General features: G+C 40.0%; 1 protein-coding gene and 1 pseudogene across 8 annotated transcripts in view; both read left to right on the top strand.

Moving 5' to 3' along the window:
• LOC132694882 (maestro heat-like repeat-containing protein family member 1) overlaps positions 1–20,279 on the top strand; it is a 109,272-nt gene that overhangs the window by 56,743 nt on the left and 32,250 nt on the right. For all 8 annotated transcript variants that reach the window (XM_078450176.2, XM_078450177.2, XM_078450175.2 and 5 more), the window contains 6 exons: positions 6,163–6,285; positions 6,644–6,796; positions 7,255–7,377; positions 7,745–7,824; positions 8,426–8,561; positions 9,616–9,705. In XM_078450176.2, the coding sequence (XP_078306302.2) occupies positions 6,163–6,285; positions 6,644–6,796; positions 7,255–7,377; positions 7,745–7,824; positions 8,426–8,561; positions 9,616–9,705 (705 nt within the window). The remainder of the gene's footprint in view (positions 1–6,162; positions 6,286–6,643; positions 6,797–7,254; positions 7,378–7,744; positions 7,825–8,425; positions 8,562–9,615; positions 9,706–20,279) is intronic.
• On the top strand, positions 17,841–19,612 carry LOC132694888 (heterogeneous nuclear ribonucleoprotein A1 pseudogene; annotated as a pseudogene).

Raw genomic sequence — 20,279 nt, 5'->3', positions numbered from 1 at the left:
TTTAGTAGGGTGTTCTTTAACCTCCACGTTTTTGGAGGTTTTCCAGACTTTTTCCTGTGGTTGATTTCAAGCTTCATAGCATTGTGGTCTGAAAGTATGCATGGTATGATCTCAATTCTTGTATACTTATGAAGGGCTGTTTTGTGACCCAGTATGTGATCTATCTTGGAGAATGTTCCATGTGCACTCGAGAAGAAAGTATATTCTGTTGCTTTGGGATGCAGAGTTCTAAATATATATGTCAAGTCCATGTGATCCAATGTATCATTCAGGGCCCTTGTTTCTTTATTGACCATGTGTCTAGATGATATATCCATTGTTGTAAGTGGGGTATTAAAGTCCCCTGCAATTACTACATTCTTATCAATAAGGTTGCTTATGTTTGTGAGTAATTGTTTTATATATTTGGGGGCTCCCATATTCAGCGCATAGACATTTATAATTGTTAGCTCTTCCTGATGGATAGACCCTGTAATTATTATATAATGCCCTTCTTCATCTCTTGTTACAGCCTTTAATTTAAAGTGTAGTTTGTCTGATAGAAGTATGGCTACTCCAGCTTTCTTTTGACTTCCAGTAGCATGATAAATAGTTTTCCATCCCCTCACTTTCAATCTGAAGGTGTCCTCAGGTCTAATGTGAGTCTCTCGTAGACAGCAAATAGATGGGTCTTGTTTTTTTATCCATTATGATACCCTATGTCTTTTGGTTGGTGCATTTAGTCCATTTACATTCAGTGTTATTTTTTTTTTAATTTTTTTAAATCTTTATTTATTTTTGAGAGAGAGAGAGAGAGAGAGAGACAGAATGTGAGCAGGGGAGGGACAGAGAGAGAGGGAGACACAGAATCTGAAGCAGGCTCCAGGCTCTGAGCTGTCAGCACAGAGCCCGATGTGGGGCTTGAACTCACAGTCCGCGAGATCATGACCTGAGATGTCGGACGCTCAACCGACTGAGCCACCCAGGCGCCCCTACATTCAGTGTTATTATAGAAAGATATGGGTTCAGAGTCATTGTGATGTCTGTAGGTTTCATGCTTGTAGCGATGTCTCTAGTACTTTGTCTCAAAGGATCCCCCTTAGGATCTCTTGTAGGGCTGGTTCAGTGGTGACGAATTCCTTCAGTTTTTGTTTGTTTGGGAAGACCTTTATCTCTCCTTCTATTCTAAATGACAGACTTGCTGGATACAGGATTCTCGGCTGCATATTTTTTCTGTTTATCACATTGAAGATTTCCTGACATTCCTTTCTGGCCTGCCAAGTTTCAGTTGAGAGGTCCATCACGAGTCTTATTGGTCTCCCTTTATATGTTAGAGCACGTTTATCCCTAGCTGCTTTCAGAATTTTCTCTTATCCTTGTATTTTGCCAGTTTCACTATGATATGTCGTGCAGAAGATCGATTCAAGTTACATCTGAAGGGAGTTCTCTGTGCTCTTGGATTTCAATGCCTTTTTCCTTCCCCAGATCAGGGAAGTTCTCAGCTATTATTTCTTCAAGTACACCTTCAGCACCTTTCCCTCTCTCTTCCTCCTCTGGAATACCAATTATGTGTAGATTATTTCTCTTTAGTGCATCACTTAGTTCTCTAATTTTCCCCTCATACTCGTGGATTTTTTTTATCTCTCTTTTTCTCAGCTTCTTCTTTTTCCATAATTTTATCTTCTAGTTCACTTATTCTCTCCTCTGCCTCTTCAATCCGAGCTGTGGTTGCCTCCATTTTATTTTGCTGCTCATTAATAGCATTTTTTAGCTCCTCCTGGCTGTTCCTTAGTCCCTTGATCTCTGTAGCAATAGATTCTCTGCTGTCTTCTATACTGTTTTCAAGCCCAGCAATTAATTTTATGACTATTATTCTAAATTCACTTTCTGTTATATTGTTTAAATTGTTTTTGATCAGTTCGTTAGCTGTCATTATTTCCTGGAGATTCTTTTGAGGGGAATTCTTCCTTTTCATTATTTTGAACAGTCCCTGGAGTGGTGTGGAACTGCAGGGCACTTCCCCTGTGGTCTCTTGAAAAACTTGTGTTGGTGGGCGGGGCTGCAGTCAGACCTAATGTCTGCCCCCAGCCCACTGCTGGGGCCACAGTCAGACTGGTGTGTACCTTCTCTTCCCCTCTCCTAGGAGCAGGATTCACTGTGGGGTGGCGTGGCCCATCTGGGCTACTTGCACACTGCCAGGCTTGTGGTGTTGGGGATCTGGCGTATTAGCTGAGGTAGATCAGCAAGGTGCACAGGGGTAGGAGGGGCAGGCTCAGCTCACTTTTCCTTCAGTGATCCACTTCAGGAGGGGCCCTGTGGCACTGGGAGGGAGTCAGACCCGCAGGAGGGATGGATCCACAGAAGCACAGCATTGGGTGTTTGCACGGTGCAAGCAAGTTCCCTGGCAGGGACTGGTTCCCTTTGGGATTTTGGCTGGGGGATGGGCGAGGGAGATGGCGCTGGCGAGTGCCTTTGTTCCCCACCAAGCTGAGCTCTGTCGTCTGGGGCTCAACAACTCTCCCTCCCGTTGTCCTCCAGCCCTCCCGTCTCTGAGCAGAGCTGTTAACTTATAACCTTCCAGATGTTAAGCCCCGCTTGCTGTCAGAACACACTCCGTCTGGCCCCTCCACTTTTGCAAGCCAGACTCGGGGGCTCTGCTTGGCCGGCGGGCTGCCCCTCAGCCCCAGCTCCCTCCCTCCAGTCCGTGTAGCGCGCATCACCTCTCTGCCCTTCCTACCCAATTCTGTGGGCCTCTTCAATCCGAGCTGTGGTTGCCTCGTCTGTGCTTGGCTCTGGAGACTCTGTTCTGCTAGTCTTCTGGTGTTTTTTTGGGTTATTTAGGCAGGTGTGGGTGGAATCTGAGTGATCAGCAGGACGCGGTGAGCCCAGTGTCCTCCTACGTCGCCATCTTCCTCCCTCCTCTGGGTGAGATGGTTTTAAAGGGCAAATTGGGCACTCATTCAGCCCTGAAAGCTGGTCAGGCATAAAAGTAGGCTAGCACCAGGGCTGGGGGGCTCAACCTTTGGAGAGGACTCTGCTGGGCTGGCACTGGTGTGAAAGAAAGTTTTTTCTGAGTCTCTGAGTGCGTGTCACTTGTCTCTTCCTGTGTGCCAAGTATTTGCTGTAACAACTTTCTTGAAATTCCTTTAAATGACAAACAAATATTTGAATTGATCTTCCTGAAATCTGATTCCTTTGTACCTAGGGATGATGTGTCAATTTCCAAGAAGCCTCCTGCCAGATGTAGCCCAGACAGGGGGCAAAGGGGGAAGAGAATCTCTCCACAGGGCGTGGGTCTGGGAAAGATGCAAAAGGCAGTCGTGACATTTTAAATGTATAGACCATTTATTTTGTAGAATATATGGCATTTTTGGTTTGTCTCATATTTCTTCATGATTAGGTTTAGATTATGTATTTTGGTGGGAATACCACAGAGTATGTGTGTCAAAGGATGGTTTTAAGGATTAAATATATAAAAGCTCCTAGAACAATGCCTGGCACACAAGCACTCTCTAAGTGTTGGTTACTGGTAGAGTTGGTACCCATGTTCTCAGGCCTCCCCTCTCCAATGTCTCTTCCCTGCCAGATTCTCAGAGCATCCACCATCATCATGACTATATCATCAGGTATTTACCAAACCCAAGATGCAAACAGTATCGTTGAAGAGACAGACACATATAGGAAGAAAACAGCTGACTACACAGAATAGCCTTACATGAGTGGTCACAGAGACATACAGTGGCTGTGTGGGGTGGTGGGGACTTGGGCTAGTTGGGTCTAGATTAGGAGAAGGAGTGAAGTGGGTATTCTCACTTGACATAATATTCCAAGACAAGACTCAGGAGCAAGAACTTTTGGGGGCATGTCTATAGAACTGTTAGTCGTGTGGTGGGACTGGAATGCAGAATTCTTTGACGGGAAGTGAAAATGACCCCTCTGCTGCCACCTGGGGACAGACTGGATACAAAGGATAAAGATAAGAGGGAAGAGGATGTTCAGGATGTTTCCTGGGTTTCTGGCATGGTCAGCTGGGAGGATAATAGTATCCTTCACTGAAACCAGGAATGGAGGGCAAAATGGGGAGGAAGATGATGCATTCAGTTTTTGATCAGGAGAGAAAAGGGTGCCCTTGGTATAGCCAGGTGGAGATGTTCAGTAGCCATGTAGATCTGGAGCTCAGATCTGAGCTGGATGGCTACGTTAGGGAACAATTATATTGTCCCTTTCTGTAAAATAGGATTGGTAATATTTACCTCAAATCTTTAGGGTTAGGATCAGTGAGATAGCATGTGTTAAGTTTGGTAAAAACTAAGCAGTAAATACTCTGATGATGTCAGTGATGAAGAAGATGATGATGGATGATGATGATGATGATGATGATGATGATGAAGAAGAATGACCAGGATGACTGGAAGCCATGGATAAGGGATGGCATAAGAAGAGGGACAGAATAAACCCCCTTTCTGATTTTCAACTAGTCCCTGCTTCACAACTAGGCAAAATTTTCCCTTCATCTACTTGGAGGTCGAAAGTCTGTAAGTCCCACTAATACTTCATCCTTTCTTGAAGATCTGTGTCCTGGAGCAACTGTAACTGTCCCCAGGTCCCTGTCACTCTGCCTCCTCTACTGCAGAATCTTAACGGTGGCCTGTCCTGCATAAACAAGCCAGTTGGCAAATAGCTGGCACCTGCTTGTCTGTGTTAGATGTTCCTTTAGCTCTGTGCCCAGATATCCTTGTTGAATAAGCTCTGGAAGACACTTGGCTGACATTTAAGTCAAAGGGCCTGTTATGAGGCAGAGGGATTTAAATTAAATGCTGTTCCTGGCAGGAATTATAGAATCCCCAAGTTTCCCTTGCTCTTGTCTCCCACTCAGTCATCTGTTCCCAGATCCACTAACCACTGATAGCATTTTCACTTAGTTGTCCTTCTACTATGTCCTACAAAACACATGCAGGACGTTCCTCATTCCTCTCTCCCCAACTCTAGACAGGCCCCCCTTTTCCACCTTCCCATTATTGGTCAGTTACTGCTGTTTCCTGTTATTCAGGGTTAGAAATATTTGCACTGTCTGTTAGTTGTCTCTCTCTTCTGTTTCTTCTCTGATTATCCATCCAATCCTGTCAATAATGTGCCTTGGATTTGTTCTTCCCCTTTGCTCCCTCCTCACCACCCTTCTCTGAATTACTAGTGCATGTAAGTATTCTCTGTTCTGCAATGTTGGATTTGATAATCCCAAGATTTTGTAAATCTGTGACTCTAATTTTTCATAATCTGAGTTAATTTGCTTCCCCACCCCCATGCCTTAGGCACCAAAACTCTACTGAATCCACAAATGAATTCATGTACATATGAGGGCCCACAGTTCACAAATATTATGGCAGGGTGTGTGTAGGGGGTGTTCCTCTGCTCCATGATATTCAGGAAGGGCTTTTCTTTTTTTTTTTTTAGAAGGAATTGCATTTCTTTTTTTTTTTTTTTTTTTTTTTTTTAATTTTTTTTTTTCAACGTTTTTTATTTATTTTTGGGACAGAGAGAGACAGAGCATGAACGGGGGAGGGGCAGAGAGAGAGGGAGACACAGAATCGGAAACAGGCTCCAGGCTCCGAGCCATCGGCCCAGAGCCTGACGCGGGGCTCGAACTCACGGACCGCGAGATCGTGACATGGCTGAAGTCGGACACTTAACCGACTGCGCCACCCAGGCGCCCCAGGAAGGGCTTTTCTGGATGTTGTCAATTAGTATGAAAAATACAAAAATGAGGACTCCTGAATTTTGATAAACTCTGTGCCACTCTATCATCTGTCTATCTATCTATCTATCTATCTATCTATCAATCATCTTTTAGAGTTCTTTTTTCCCCCATCATGATAACTGCACTCTCTAATCCCCATCCCTTATTTCCCCCATCCTCCCACCCACCTCCACTCTGATAACCATCAGTTTGTTCTCTATAGTTAAGAGTCTGTTTCTTGTAATTTGCTTCTTAAATTATTTCTTGTATGGACTTTGGTTCTCCCCCTTGATTTTAAGTAATTTGAATCAGAGGAACCAAATTTTCCTTCCATTTATTTTCTTTCCCATTCCTCTCTCTTCCTCTCTCTAAATCTATAGTTCTGGGAGAACATAAAGTTCTGGCTCACTTTGAGCTGTGGCATGAGGTTGAGGCTATCCCTATTACAGGGCATTGCTGTGGCGCTCAGTATCGTGTCCATGAAACATCTGAAGGTAACCCTGGACCAACTGCAAGCATATAGTGCTATACTCACTGAAAAGAACTCATCATCCATCCTCAAACTGATGAAGGTGATGGCATTCCTGGGAGCTCTGCCAACCTCCCACACAAAGCCTTCCAAGGCATCCCTGTCACCCCAGACTCCCCACTTCTCTGAGGTGTGCTGACCCACCTATAAATGTTTCTATTTCCCTCTGGCCAACTGTGGGGAAGTTTCATCCTCTTGTCCCTTTCCCGTGCTCCTTTATGCCGTGAATCAGGCCCTGGTATCACCAGCTGCACCACCTTCCTCCCAGCTGTTCACCATTCCACAGCCCCATCTTCCCTTCCGTGTCATGCAGGCAATCCACTCCTCTCTGAACCTCCATTTCCCCATCAGCCAAGGAGGATAAGATGAAGAGAAGGCAAGTTTCCCCCTTCCCCCTACAGGAACATCAGCAAAGGGAATGGGGGCTGGTCTGTAACATCATCTACTTAAGCTATAGCAAGATTATTTCAGAGAGCAAGGGAGCCATCTTCATGCATTTAGATGACATCCTGGCCATGGTCCTGCAACACTACCGCAACTGTATTGTAGAAAAGGTACTTCCTGCTTTCTCTACTTCTCCAGTGTCCCATCCCTGCCTTTTTTGGCCCTTCCGCTCCAAGAAAATGATGCCTGGCCTTGAATGGAACTCGGGGGTGGGGCGATCACAGTTGTTTCAGGGGAGGTAAGAGGGAGCCCCAAATAATTTTTCTGCCTTTGCCATTTGTTCAGAGCATATATCCCTAGGGTAGGAAAAGAAGCCTTTCCCATTCCCTATTCATTTACCATCCAACTAGACATCCTTCGGAAGAACTTATTTGGTAAAAAGACAATAACTTAAGAGACATGGAAGCTTTGGGAGCTTTGCTTTCCTAAGCTTCCCTCAGAAGGAAGATGCAGGGTTTTAGCCTAAGGAAGCCTTAGCACCTCATCTCCCAGATTTTGTGTAGGTAGTTTTCCCTTGCCCCAGGATCATTCCTACCTTGGAAATCTCTGAGTATACTGGTTGGTTCAGGATAAGAACCTGAAGTTGGAGTACCTGGATGCCCTGACCAAGCTAATAAACATCTTGAGCAGCCAGCCCATGGCCTTTCAATTCAAGTTCCCTCAGAAAATAGAAATTGTAACCTTTATGATGGTAAGTACAACTCAGGAGGATGGAGGTAGAAATGCACAGAGGAGGGAGGATGGGTCCTCATTCATGGAAACCATTGGCAATGCTCCTAGACTAGGCCTGGAGGATAAAAGTCCAGATTTTCTGGTTGTTTTTTCCTACCTTATTGTTCCCTTTCCCATTCTCAAGGTAGGGGTGAGTGCTGTGGGGAAGGTATGGTTGGGAGTAGGAGAGATGTGCTATCCTTCAGAGTCTTTGGAAGTCTCTGAAAATTCTAGGTCCCAGTTTCCTGTGAATACAGCCTGGGTGGGAGGAGGGGGAGGAAGGCAAGAAAGATATATTCACATCCTCTTGTTCTCTGGGGTGGGGGATTGGGGTGGGTGTGTTACAGGAGTTAATCAGGGAGGAGCCATTGAATTCCATCTCCAGTTCCATTAGGCAGAGGGCAATGAACTTCATCACTAACTTCAGGTAACAATGTTCCAGCCATTCTGTCCTCCTTCCTCTGAATGGATTTCAGTTCTTTATTCCCTAATCTATCCCCACCTTATTTTCTTCTCTGCTTTTAGTATGGGGGCCCCAGGCAGTTGTAGACATCTGTTGGACAATGTATGCCACCTCTTTTTACCAAGATTTTTTGGATGGGATTTTTGGAGCATGTGGCAGAGACCACCTCTCCCATCTTCCATAGGCACTTGCTGTTGTTTCTGGTCCAGTCTTTCTTCTGCTCACAGGGATGTCCCTGACTAAACACCTCCATCTCCATCATTGACTGCCTCCGCCATTCCCTCAAAATACCCGGGGAACCAAACAGTAATATATCATCCCCAAATATTAGTACCCTTTTCTGTAATAGTTCCTCTTTCCCTTTATCCTTTTCTTTCCATATTCCTGGCATTTTAAAACTTTTCTTACTGTTTCCTCCTTTTCTTCTTTTGGTTACCTTTTCTTTTGGTATCTTCTTTCTCCCACCTCTCCCTCTGTCTCCACCATCTCTCTCTTATTTTCCTCAGCTGTTATTCCTGGCCATTACTCTCTGGTTACATTTTTGCTCCTTCCTCATGGATCTTAGGAAGCTCCATCCCCTCACAGAGGTGGAAGAAAGAACAGAGCTACTCCAAACGTGCTTTCAGAGTGTGCTATGCCTGCCATCCACAGAGGATTTGCAGAAGGAGGCATCCAGTTCCCAGGAAGCCCAGGCCACTGAAGTAATTAACTCTTTGATGTTTGTCTCTTTGTTTTTATTTTTTACTTTTGAGAGGATGAGAAGTATAAGTTCAGCAGTTATATGTAAGGACCTCTTTGATAAAAACATGATAATCATCAGAGATTACTAGGTCATATAGTCTGAACACTACTCATGAAAAGTACTTCCTTCTTGAGAGCACTCATTGATTGCCACTGTCACAACTTTAATATTCTGGCCCAGACACGGACACTCAATTCTTTACCTTTTACTGTTGTACAATTGAAACCAGACGGGAAGGTTTCAAACATGATTTTACTAAAGGCCCATGGGTAAATAAGTTCAGAGAGTCAGCAAGAGAGCTGAGTCCATTTCCCACAGGGTCTGTAGTGTTTCCTTGAAGGAAGGAAGAGGGATTCAGTTTTCCAATTTGCATTTATATGTTTAGTTCCTAGGAATTCTTTCATGTTCTCTGATTACTCCTTTATTTTGACTGATTGTTCTTGTTTTACTGATACCACAATCTCCTGCTTCTTTTTTTTGAGGATATTAATAAGAATTTTTAAAAATAAAGGTTTCTATTACTTACTGAATTAGTTTGGTTTTCTTTAGGACCATTTGGTCTATTTGTTTAGTTGGGCCTTTTCATCAGATGTCTGGTGGTCCTTCTTTGTCAGTTCATATTTATTTATGTTATGAAGGAAGGACTGGTACATACAGAGAAAGCTGAGGTCGGTTTCCTACGCTTGTACCCCCATGAGGCCTTATTCAGTGTAGCTCTGGTTAGAGAGGGAAGGTTTTGACAGGATTTCCCCATGTTTGGGGCAAGCTGGGATCTCCCCATCCACTAGGACAAACCGCGTATCAAGCAGATATTTGTGCTCTGCTGAAAACAACAGAAAAATTTCTTCAAGTTAGTAATGGGCAAGTGGCACTTGAAATGTTAGGGGGAAACTTGCGGAGCAGAACTTCTCAAGGAAGGCTTCCTGGGAGAGCTGGAGCACTGAGCTAAGTTTAGAAGGAGGGATGGGACTGATATCTCAGCAAGTCTTTGAGATCTCTCTTTTCTCCCTCAGGATTTGCTCATGGAGACCCTTCAATCCCTCCTAAGGCTAATGGAGACACTTATTGTTGAGATGCCTTCTCAGATCCAGTACTGTTTGGAGGTCAGTGGGAAGGAGCCCCTGAAGTTGGTGTATTGGTTTTCTAGGGCTGCCATAACAAAGTACCACAACTGAGTAGCTTCAAACAACAGAAATATATTCTTTCACAGTTGTAAAGGCTGGAAGTCCAAAATCAAGGTATCAGCAGGGTTGGTTTCCACTGGAGGCTCTGAGGGACAACCTGTTCCATGCATCCCTCCTAGCTTTTGGTGATTCCTGGTGGCCCATGGTGTCCCTCGGTTTATAGACCTACCATTACAATCTCTGCTTCCATTTTCACAGGGTATCTGTGGGGTGCAGGAGGATATGTGTGTGTGTGTGTGTGTGTGTGTGTGTGTGTGTGTGTGTGTATGTATGTTTCTCTGTCTTTTCTTCTTAATAAGGACAGGAGTCATAAGATTAGGGCCTATCCAAATCCAAATCCAATATGCACTCACCTTTACTTGAGTTCATCTGCCAGTGACTATTTTCCAAACAAGGTCACATTCTGATGTTCTGGGTGCACATGAATTTGGGGGGACTCTATCAACGCAGTACAGTTGGGAATAGAACAGCAGAACAGTTGGGGGGAAAAGTAAGAGGTCTGAGGATGAAGGTTGGATTCAGACCTTTTAGGGAAAGGATAACCAGAGCTAGGATCCAGATAACATTGGTCTGCTCTTTGGAGGACATCTTTTCCTTTTTCTTTCTTCCCCTTCAGTCATTGCTGTGGTCATCTTTCTCAGCTCCCTCTGCTCCCTCATGGGAGCTAAAGGTTAAAAGCATGGGCTCTTGACTGCCATACGCTGCAATTCCAGATTCTGATTCTGCTCTTAACAGTATAGCCTTGGGGAATTATTTAACTTCCATCTGCCTCAGTTTTCTCCTGGAAAATGGGATGACAGTAGTTAACATAGTCATTTTGATAACTGAATGAGATAATGTTTACAAAGTGCTTGGCTCATCTGCTCATTTAAAATTTGTTTGTCTTTTGATATCATGTTTTCACTCACATGTGGAATTTGAGAAACTTAACAGAGGACCATGGGGGAAGGAATGGGGGAAAAATAGTTTCAAACAGAGAGAAGGCAAACCAGAAGAGACTCTTAAATACAGAGAACAAACTGAAGGTTGATGGGGGGAATAGGGGAGTGGGGCAAATGGGTGATGGGCATTGAGGAGGGCATTTGTTGGGATGAGCACTGGGCCAAGAGCACACTGTATACACTGTATGTTAGCTAACTTGACAATAAATTATATTTAAAAAATAAAAATAAAAAATAAATTTTGTCTTTTAATTGATTTGATTTACTTTATACTATTGTCATCATATTTTGGCCTTCTCCTAATATCCTGTTCCCCAGCTACCACATGAGGCTCAAAATTTCTTTGTAGTTTCTTTTGTTGTCAAAATATAGATCACTAAGGAATATAGTCAGACTATTGTGCTCAAAAGCTACTTGAAATAATTATTTTCTATATGATTATATTATCAAATTGGGATAATTTAAACTTGTTTGTGTTAAATTTTAGGGCTTCCTTTCTTTTATTTAATTGAAGAGAATAAAACTTAAAACTTTATAATGTTTCATGCAAAGAATTCTTGCTCCTACTCTGATTCTCTTAACCTCATTCCCACTTATCCCCTGTAGATAACCATTTTTAATGGCTTCTGGTTTGACCTTCCTGTCTTTCTTATTGTGAAAATAAGCAAACCTGTGTTTATGATATATTATTATTATTTTCCTGCCTTTCTTGTGCTGTAGGTAGCACATTTTATCTACTGCTCTGGATCTTACTTTTTTCTCTTATCCACAATCAGTTCACAGATACAGTCCTTATTTTCTTTGTGGTTTTATACATTGTGTGGATGTACCATAATTTACTCAGCCAGTTCCCTATGGACAGACATTGGGCTGTTTCCAATCATTTTGCTGTTAGTTTTCTTCTTTTTAAAAAAATTTTAAATGATTATTTATTTTTGAGACACACACACACACACACACACACACACACACACAGAATGTGAGAGGGGGAAAGGCAGAGAGAGAGAGGGAGACACAGAATCTGAAGCAGGCTCCAAGCTCTGAGCTGTCAGCACAAAGCCCAACATGGGACTGGAACTTGTGAACTGAGAACATGACCTGAGCCTGACCTGAGCCAAACTGGGATGCTTAAACGCCTGAGCCACCCAGGCTCCCTACTGCTAGTTTTCTTCTTAACTTTATTTTGCAATGATTGTTGATTCATTGGAAGTAGCAAAAAAATAGTACATATAGTCCCTTGAATGCTTTACCCTGCTTCCCCTAATGGTGACATCGTATATTACAGCAATAACTATCAAAACCAGGGAATTGTCGGTATATTACTGCTTGGCTACAGACTTTACTCAGTTTTGGCCAGTTTTTACACATACTTATTTGTGTGTTCTATGAGATTTAATCTCACGTATAAATTGTGAAACCACCACCACCACCATCATGATATACGATGTTCCCTCACTAAAAGAAACTCTTGTACTGCCCCTTTATAGTCACATCTTCTCCCGCTTTGTCCCTGTTCCCTGGAAACCATTAATCTGTTTTCCATCTCTGTAATTTTGTCATTTTGAGGATGTTAAGCACATGGAATCAAATAGTATATAAAATTTTATGAGATTGGCTTCTTTCATTTAGCTTAATGCTCTTAAGATCCTTTAAGTTGTCTGCATCATTAGTTTATTCCTTTTTATTGCTGAGTAGTATTCCATGGTATGGATACTAGAGTTTGTTTAGCCGTTCACCCATTGAAAGACATTTGGGTAGTTTCCAGTTTTTGACAATTATGAAAAAAACTCCTGTAAATATTCATGTACAGTCTTTTGTGTGAATATACATTTTCACTGTTTGGGATAAATATTCCAGAGTGTAATTGCTGAGTCATGGTGAGTACATGTTTAGTCTTATCAGAAAATTACCAAACTATTTCTCAGAGTGACTGAACCATTTTATGTTTTTACCAACAATGTATGAGATGTCTAGTTTCTTCCCATCCTTGCTGGAAAATAAAATCCTTGGTATAATTTTTAAATTTTACCTCACTGTGGTTTTAATTTATGTTTCCCTTATGGCTAATGATGTTGAACATATTTTCATGTGCATATTTGCTATATACATCTTTGATGAAATGTCAGTTCATGTCTTTTGCCCATTTTCTAATGGGATTGTTTTCTTACTGTTGAGTTTTGAGAGTTGTTTATATATTTTAGATAAAAGTCCCTTGTCATATCTATGGTTTGCTATGTGTAGCTTGTCTTTTCATTCTCTTGACAGGGTCTTTCACAGAGCAAAAATTCTAAATTAAAAAAAAAAATTTTTTTTAACGTTTATTTATTTTTGAGACAGAGAGAGACAGAGCATGAACGGGGGAGGGGCAGAGAGAGAGGGAGACACAGAATCGGAAGCAGGCTCCAGGCTCTGAGCCATCAGCCCAGAGCCCGACGCGGGGCTCAAACTCACGGACCATGAGATCGTGACCTGAGCCAAGTCGGACGCTTAACCGACTGAGCCACCCAGGCGCCCCCAAAAATTCTAAATTTTGATGATGTCCATTTTATATTTTTTTCTCTGTGGAATCATGACTGGTGTCATGTCTAAGAACTAGGTCATGAATATTTTCTTCCATGTTTTCTTCTAACAGCTTTTTAGTTTTACATTTTACTTTAAATCTATGACCCATTTTGAATTAATTTTTGTATAATGTATGAGCTTTAGGTTGAAGTTCAATTTTTTTTGCACATGAAAGTTCAGTTCTTCTAATGCTATCCTTTATATATTGAATTGCCTTTACACGTTTGTCACAATCAATTGGCCATATTTGCATAGATCTATTTCTGGACTCTGTATTCTGTTCTATTAACTTCTGTGTCTATTCCTTTACCAATACCACACTGTCTTGATTAATCTAGCTTCAGAGTAAGTCTTAAAATTGTATAATCTAATTTCTCTTTCTTCTTTTTCCTTTGCATATTAATTTAGAATCAACTTGTCTATATCTATAAAACATCCTGCTGGATTTTTATAGAGCTGCATTACATCTATAGATTCATTGGGAAAAATTGAAAGCTTTATTATGTTGAGTCTTCTAATCCATGAACATGTTATGTCTCTTCATTTATTAGATCTTCTTTTTCATTCACTAGCATTTTGTAGTTTTCAGCATGAAGAACCTGTATATACCTAAGTATTTCATTCTGAGGAGATACTGTAATTGCAACTATTTAAAATTTTTAGTTTTCAATTGTTCATTGTTAGCATATAGAAATTCAGTTGAGGGGCGCCTGGGTGGCGCAGTCGGTTAAGCGTCCGACTTCAGCCAGGTCACGATCTCGCGGTCCGTGAGTTCGAGCCCCGCGTCAGGCTCTGGGCTGATGGCTCAGAACCTGGAGCCTGATTCCGATTCTGTGTCTCCCTCTCTCTCTGCCCCTCCCCCGTTCATGCTCTGTCTCTCTCTGTCCCAAAAATAAATAAAAACCGTTGAAAAAAAAAAAATTAAAAAAAAAAAAAAAGAAATTCAGTTGAGTTTTGAATACTGACTTGTATTCTAGAACTTTTTTGGTATATGGATTCCTTGGAGTTCTCTATGTAGAAATCATCTTGTTTACAAATAGGCACAATTTTATTTCTTCATTTCAAATCTTATACCTTTTATTTCACTTTCATGCCTTATTGCACTAGCTAAGACTTCCAGTATGACATTGAATAGGAGTGCTAAGAGTAGACATCCTTGCCTTATTCCTAGTCTTGGTGGGAAGGCATTCAGTTATACACTACTAAGTATGATATTTGCTATAGATTTTTTTGTAGGTGCCATTTATGAGGTTAGGAAGTTTGCTTCTGTTCCTAGTTTGCTGAAAAATTTTAATATGAATAGATGCTGAATGCTGTGAAATTCTCTTTCTGTATCAATTGATATGATCATGTTGATTTTCTTCTTTAGACTATTAATATAGAAGATTAGATTGATTTTCAAATGTTGAAACAGTCTTGTGTTCCCAGAATAAATTGCATTTTGTCATGGTGTATTATTTTTTTTATATTTTGTTGGATTTAATTTGGTAATATTTTGTTGAGAATTTTTGTATCTATGTTCCTGAGGGACAGACTTATGGTTTTCCTTTTTTGTTGTCTTTGTCTGATTTTGTCATCAATTTAAGATTGGCCTCATAAAATGAGCTAGGTAGTGCATCTTCTTCTATCTTATGGAAGAGACTATGTATAATCTATGTTATTTCCTTTTTAAGTATTTGGTAGAATTCACCATTGAAAACATCTTGACCTGGAGATTTCTTTTTTGGGGAAGTATTTAAACTATGCATTCAATTTAAAAAATAGTTTTGGACTATTCAGGTTATCTGTTTCATTTTTGGGAGTTTTAGTTTTTGAAAAATTGGTCCATTTCCATTTCATCTAAATTATTGAATTTATGTGAGAGTTGTTTGTAATATTCTCTTATTATGCTCTTAATGTGAACTTTCTTTCATTATTGTGCCTTTTCTCTTTTTACTTCTGTCCATCTTTCTAGAAGTTTATCAGTTTTATTGCCCTCCTTGAAGAACCACTTTTTGTTTCATTTTTTCTCTATTAATTTTCTTCATATCTTTATGTTTTTGTTTATGATTTTATTCTTTGATGCTATTATCTGTAGTATTTTCTTCCTTCTGTTAGCTTTGAATTTATTTCACTTTATCTAGGTTTTTTTAAAGTAGAAACTTAGATTTTTAATTTGAAACCTTTCTCCTTTTGATTTTATTTTAACTTAGTATAGTTATCATACATTGTTATAATAGTTTCAGGTATACAATATAGTGATTCACTTCTATATGTTACTCAGTTCTCATCAAGAGAAGTATACTCTTAATTCCCTTCACTTGTTTCACCCATCCCCCCACTCACCTCTCCTCTGGTGTGCATCTGTTTGTTCTCTATAGCTAAGAGTCTGTTATTTGGTTTATCTCTCTTTTTTTCCTTTGCTAATTTTGTTTCTTAAAGTCCATGTATGAGTGAAATCATACGGTATTTACCTTTCTCTGACTGACTTAATTTGGTTAGTATTATACACTCTAGATCATCCATGTTGTTACAAATAGTAAGATTTCATTCTTTTTTACAGCTGAATAATATTTCATTGTGTGTGTGTGTGTGTGTGTGTGTGTGTATACACACATACATATACATATACATATACCTATACATATACATATACACGTACATTTTCTATATCCACTCATCTATTGATGGACACTTGGGCTATGTCCATAATTTGGCTATTGTAAATAATACTGTAATAAATATAAGGGTGTATATATCCTTTTGCATTAGTGTTTTTGTAATTTGGGGGTAAATACCCAGTCGTAATTACTGGATTGTAGGTTAGTTCTAGTTTTAATTTTTTGAGGAATCTTCATATTGTTTCCCACAGTGGCTACCCCCATTTGCATTCCTACCAACAGTACTTGAGAGTTCCTTTCCTCACCAACACTTGTTGTCTCTAGTCTTTTTTTTTTAATTTTTAAAAATATGTATTTATTTTTGAGAGAGAGAGAATGAGCAGGTGAGAGGCAGAGAGAGGGAGACACAGAATCCAAAGCAGGCTCCAGGCCCCGAGCTGTCAGCATAGAGCCGATGAGGGGCTCAAACTCAGGAATTGTGAAATCATGACCTGAGCCCAAGTTGGACACTTAACTGACTGAGCCACCCAGGCACCCCTTGTCTTTCTGATTTGAGTCATTTTGACAGGTGTGAGGTAATATCTCATCGTAGTTTTAAGTTGCATTTCACTAATGATGAGTGATTTGAGCATCTTTTCATGTGTCTGTTGGCCATCTGCATGTTTTCTTTGGGGAAATGTCTATTCATGTCTTCTGTCCAGTTTTCATTAGATTATTTGTCTTTTGTATGTATCAAGTTGTATAAGTTCTTTATAAATTTTGGAGACTAACCTTTTATCAGATATGTAATTTGCAAACGTCTTCTCCCATTCCACAAGTTGCCTTTTAGTTTTGTTGATTGTTTCCTTTGCTGTGGAGAAGCTTGTTTTGTTTTTTGTTTTTGTTTTGTTTTGTTTTGTTTTGTTGGTATAGTCCCAATAGTTTAATTTTGCTTTGGTTTCCATTGCCTCAGGAGACATATCTAGAAAAATATTGTAATAGCTGACGTCAGAGACATTACTACTAGTACTCTCTTCTAGGATTTTTATGATTCAGGTCTCACATTTAGGTCCTTAACCCATTTTGAGTTTATTTTTATATATGGTATAAGAAAGTGGTCCAGTTTCATTCTTTTCCACATTGCTCTCCAGTTTTCCCAATACCATTTGTTGAAAAGACTATCTTTTCCCTATTGCACATTCTTTTCTCCTTCGTCAAAGATTAATTAACTGTATAATTGTGGGCTTATCTCTGGGCTTTCTATTCTCTTTTGTTGATCTATGTGTCTATTTTTGTGCCTGTACCATACTGTTTTGATAACTACAGCTTTGTAGTATAACTTGAAATCTGAAATTAAGATACTTCAATTTTTCTTTTTCTTTTTCAAGCATGCTTTGGCTATTTGGCATCTTTTGTGGTTTGATACAAATTTTAGGATTCTTTGTTTTAGTTCTGTGAAAAATGCTGTTAGTGTTTGATAGGGATTGCATTAAATCTATAGATTGCTTTGAGTAGTATGGACATTTTAACAATGTTGGTTCTTCCAATACATAAGCATAGAATATCTTTCCATATGTTTGTGTTGTTTTTAATTTCTTTCATCTGTATTTTATAGTTTTCAGAGTACAGGTCTTTTACCTCCTTGGATAAGTTTATTCTTAGGTATTTTATTATTTTTGGTGCAATTGTAAATGTGAGTTTTTCTTAATTTCTCCTTCTGATGCTTCATTGTTAGTGTATACAAATGCAATGGATTTCTGTACATTGATTTTGTATTCTGCAGCCTTACTGGATTCATTTATCAGTTCTAGTAGGGTTTTTTTTTTTGGTAGAGTCTCAAGGGTTTTCTATATACAGTATCATGTCATCTGCAAATAGTGAAACTTTTATTTCTTCCTTACCAGTTTGGATGCCTTTTATTCCTTTTTTTTTTTTTTTTGTCTGATTGTTGTCGCTATGACATCTAGTAGTTATGTTGAATGAAAGTGGTGAGAGCAGACATCCTTGTCTTGTTTCTGACGTTAAGGGAAAACTCCTAGTTTTTTACCATTGCATATGATGTTAGCCGTGGGTTTTTCAATTATGGTCTTTATTATGTTGACATATGTTCCCTCTAAACCTACTTTGTTGAAGGTTTTTGTCATGAATGGATGTTATACTTTGTCAAATGCTTTGTCTGCATCTATTGAAATGATCATATGGTTTTTATCCTTTTTCTTGTTGATGTGTGTATCACACTGATTAATTTGCAAATATTGGGAGTAAGCATTGTTGAAGTCTCCCCACCCCCCCCCCCCACCACCATATCTAAGTCAGTCTCCCAAAGAGCCTGAACAGCTGCAGAAGATTTTCACCAGAGGTTTGAGCTTTGAAACAGCTGATGAGTGTCTGAGGAGCCATTTTGAGCATTGGGAACACTTATGGACTGTGTGGTAAGGAGAGGCCCAAACACCAAGAGCTCCAGAAGCTTTGGGTTTGTCACATATGCCACTGTGGAAGAGGTGGATGCGGCCATGAATGTGAGGCCACACAAGGTGGATGGAAGAGTTGTAGAACCAAAGAAGGCTGTCTCAAGAGAAGATTCTCAAAGACCTGGTGCCCACTTAACTGTGAAAAAGATTTTTGTGGGTGGCATTAAAGAAGACACTGAAGAACATCATCTAAGATTATTTTGAACAGTATCGGAAAATTGAAGTGATTGAAATCATGACTGACTGAAGCAGTGGCAGAGAGAGAGGCTTTGCTTTTGTAACGTTTGATGACCATGACCCTGTAGACAAGATTGTCATTCAAAAATACCATATTGTGAATGGCCACAACTGTGAAGTAAGGGAAGCTCTATCTAAGCAAGAGGTGGCTAGTGCTTCATCCAGCCAAAAAGGTCAGAGTAGTTCTGGAAACTTTGGTGGTGGTTGTGGAGGTGGTTTTGGTGGGAATGACAACGTTATGGGTGAGGTGGCTTTGGTGGCAGTCGAGGTGATAGTGGATATGGTGGCAGTGGGGATGGCTATAATGGATTTGGTAATGATAGAAGCAACTTTGGAGGTGGTGGAAGCTATAATGATTTTGGCAATTGCAACAATCAATCTTCAACTTTTGGACCCATGAAAGGAGGAAGTTTTGGAGGCAGAAGCTCTGGCCCCTGTGGTGGTGGAGGCCAATACTTTGCCAAACCACAAAACCAAGGTGGCTATGGTGGTTCCAGCAGCAGCAGTAGCTATGATAGTGGCAGAAGGTTTTAATTACTTCCAGAAAACAAAGCTTAGCAGGAGAGGAGAGCCAGAGAAGTGACAAGGAAGCTACAGGTTACAACAGATTTGTGAACTCAGCCAAACATAGTGATGGCAGGGCCTAGCTGCTATAAAGCAGACATGCTTTAGACAAATTCATGTGTATGGACAAAAAACTCAAGGACTGTATTTGCGACTAATTGTATAACAGGTTATCTTAGTTTCTGTTCTGTGGAAAGTAAAAGGATTCAAAACAAAGGGTTTTAATGTAGATTTTTTTTGTACTCATGCTGCTGATTGCTAAATGTAATTGTCTGATCATGATGCTGAATAAATGTGTCTTATTGAAAACATGTTTTTGCAAATATTGAACCATCCTTGCATCATGGGACTAAATCTCACTTAATCATAGTGAATGATTTTTTTCAATGTATTGCTGGATTCAGTTTGCTAATATTTGTTGAGGATCTTTGCATCTATATTCAGAGATACTGGCCTGTAGTTCTTTTTTTTTTTTTTTTTTTTGTAGTAGTTTTGGTATCTGTAATGCTGGCCTCATATAATAAATTTGGAAATTTTCCTTTCTCTTCTATTTTTTGGAATATTTTCTTTAAATGTTTGGTAGAATTCACCTGTGAGGCCATTTGGCCTGGACTTTCATTTGTTAGGGGTTTTTGATTACTGATTCAATATCATTGCTGGTAATTGGTCTGTTCAAATTTTCTGTTTCTTCCTGATTCAGTTTTGGGAGTTACATGTTTCTAGGAATTTATCCATTTCTTCTAAGGTGTCCAATTTGTTGGCATATAATTTTTCATAATATTCTTTTACAGTCCTTTGTATTTCTGTGGTGTTGGTTGTTATTTCTCCTCTGATTTTGTTTGAGTTCTCTCTCTTAAAAAATTTTTTCCTCAAAAAACTAAAAATAGAAATACCCTATGATCTAACAATTGCACTATTAGTTTTTTACCCAAAGCATACAAAAATATACAGATTCGAAGGTGTACGTGCACCCCAATGTTTATAGCAGCATTATCAACAGTAGCCAAACTATGGAGAGAGCCCAAATTTCCATCAATTGATGAATGGATAAAGAAGATGTGGTGTACACACACACACACACACACACACACACACACACACACACACACAATGGAATATTACTCAACCATCAAAAAGAA

This window comes from Panthera onca, chromosome B4 (genome assembly GCF_046562875.1).
Source record: "Panthera onca isolate mPanOnc1 chromosome B4, mPanOnc1 haplotype 2, whole genome shotgun sequence".
Lineage (NCBI taxonomy): Eukaryota > Metazoa > Chordata > Mammalia > Carnivora > Felidae > Panthera > Panthera onca.
The sequence above is the reverse complement of the archived record's forward strand: the minus strand, read 5'-3'. Positions and strand labels throughout refer to the sequence as shown.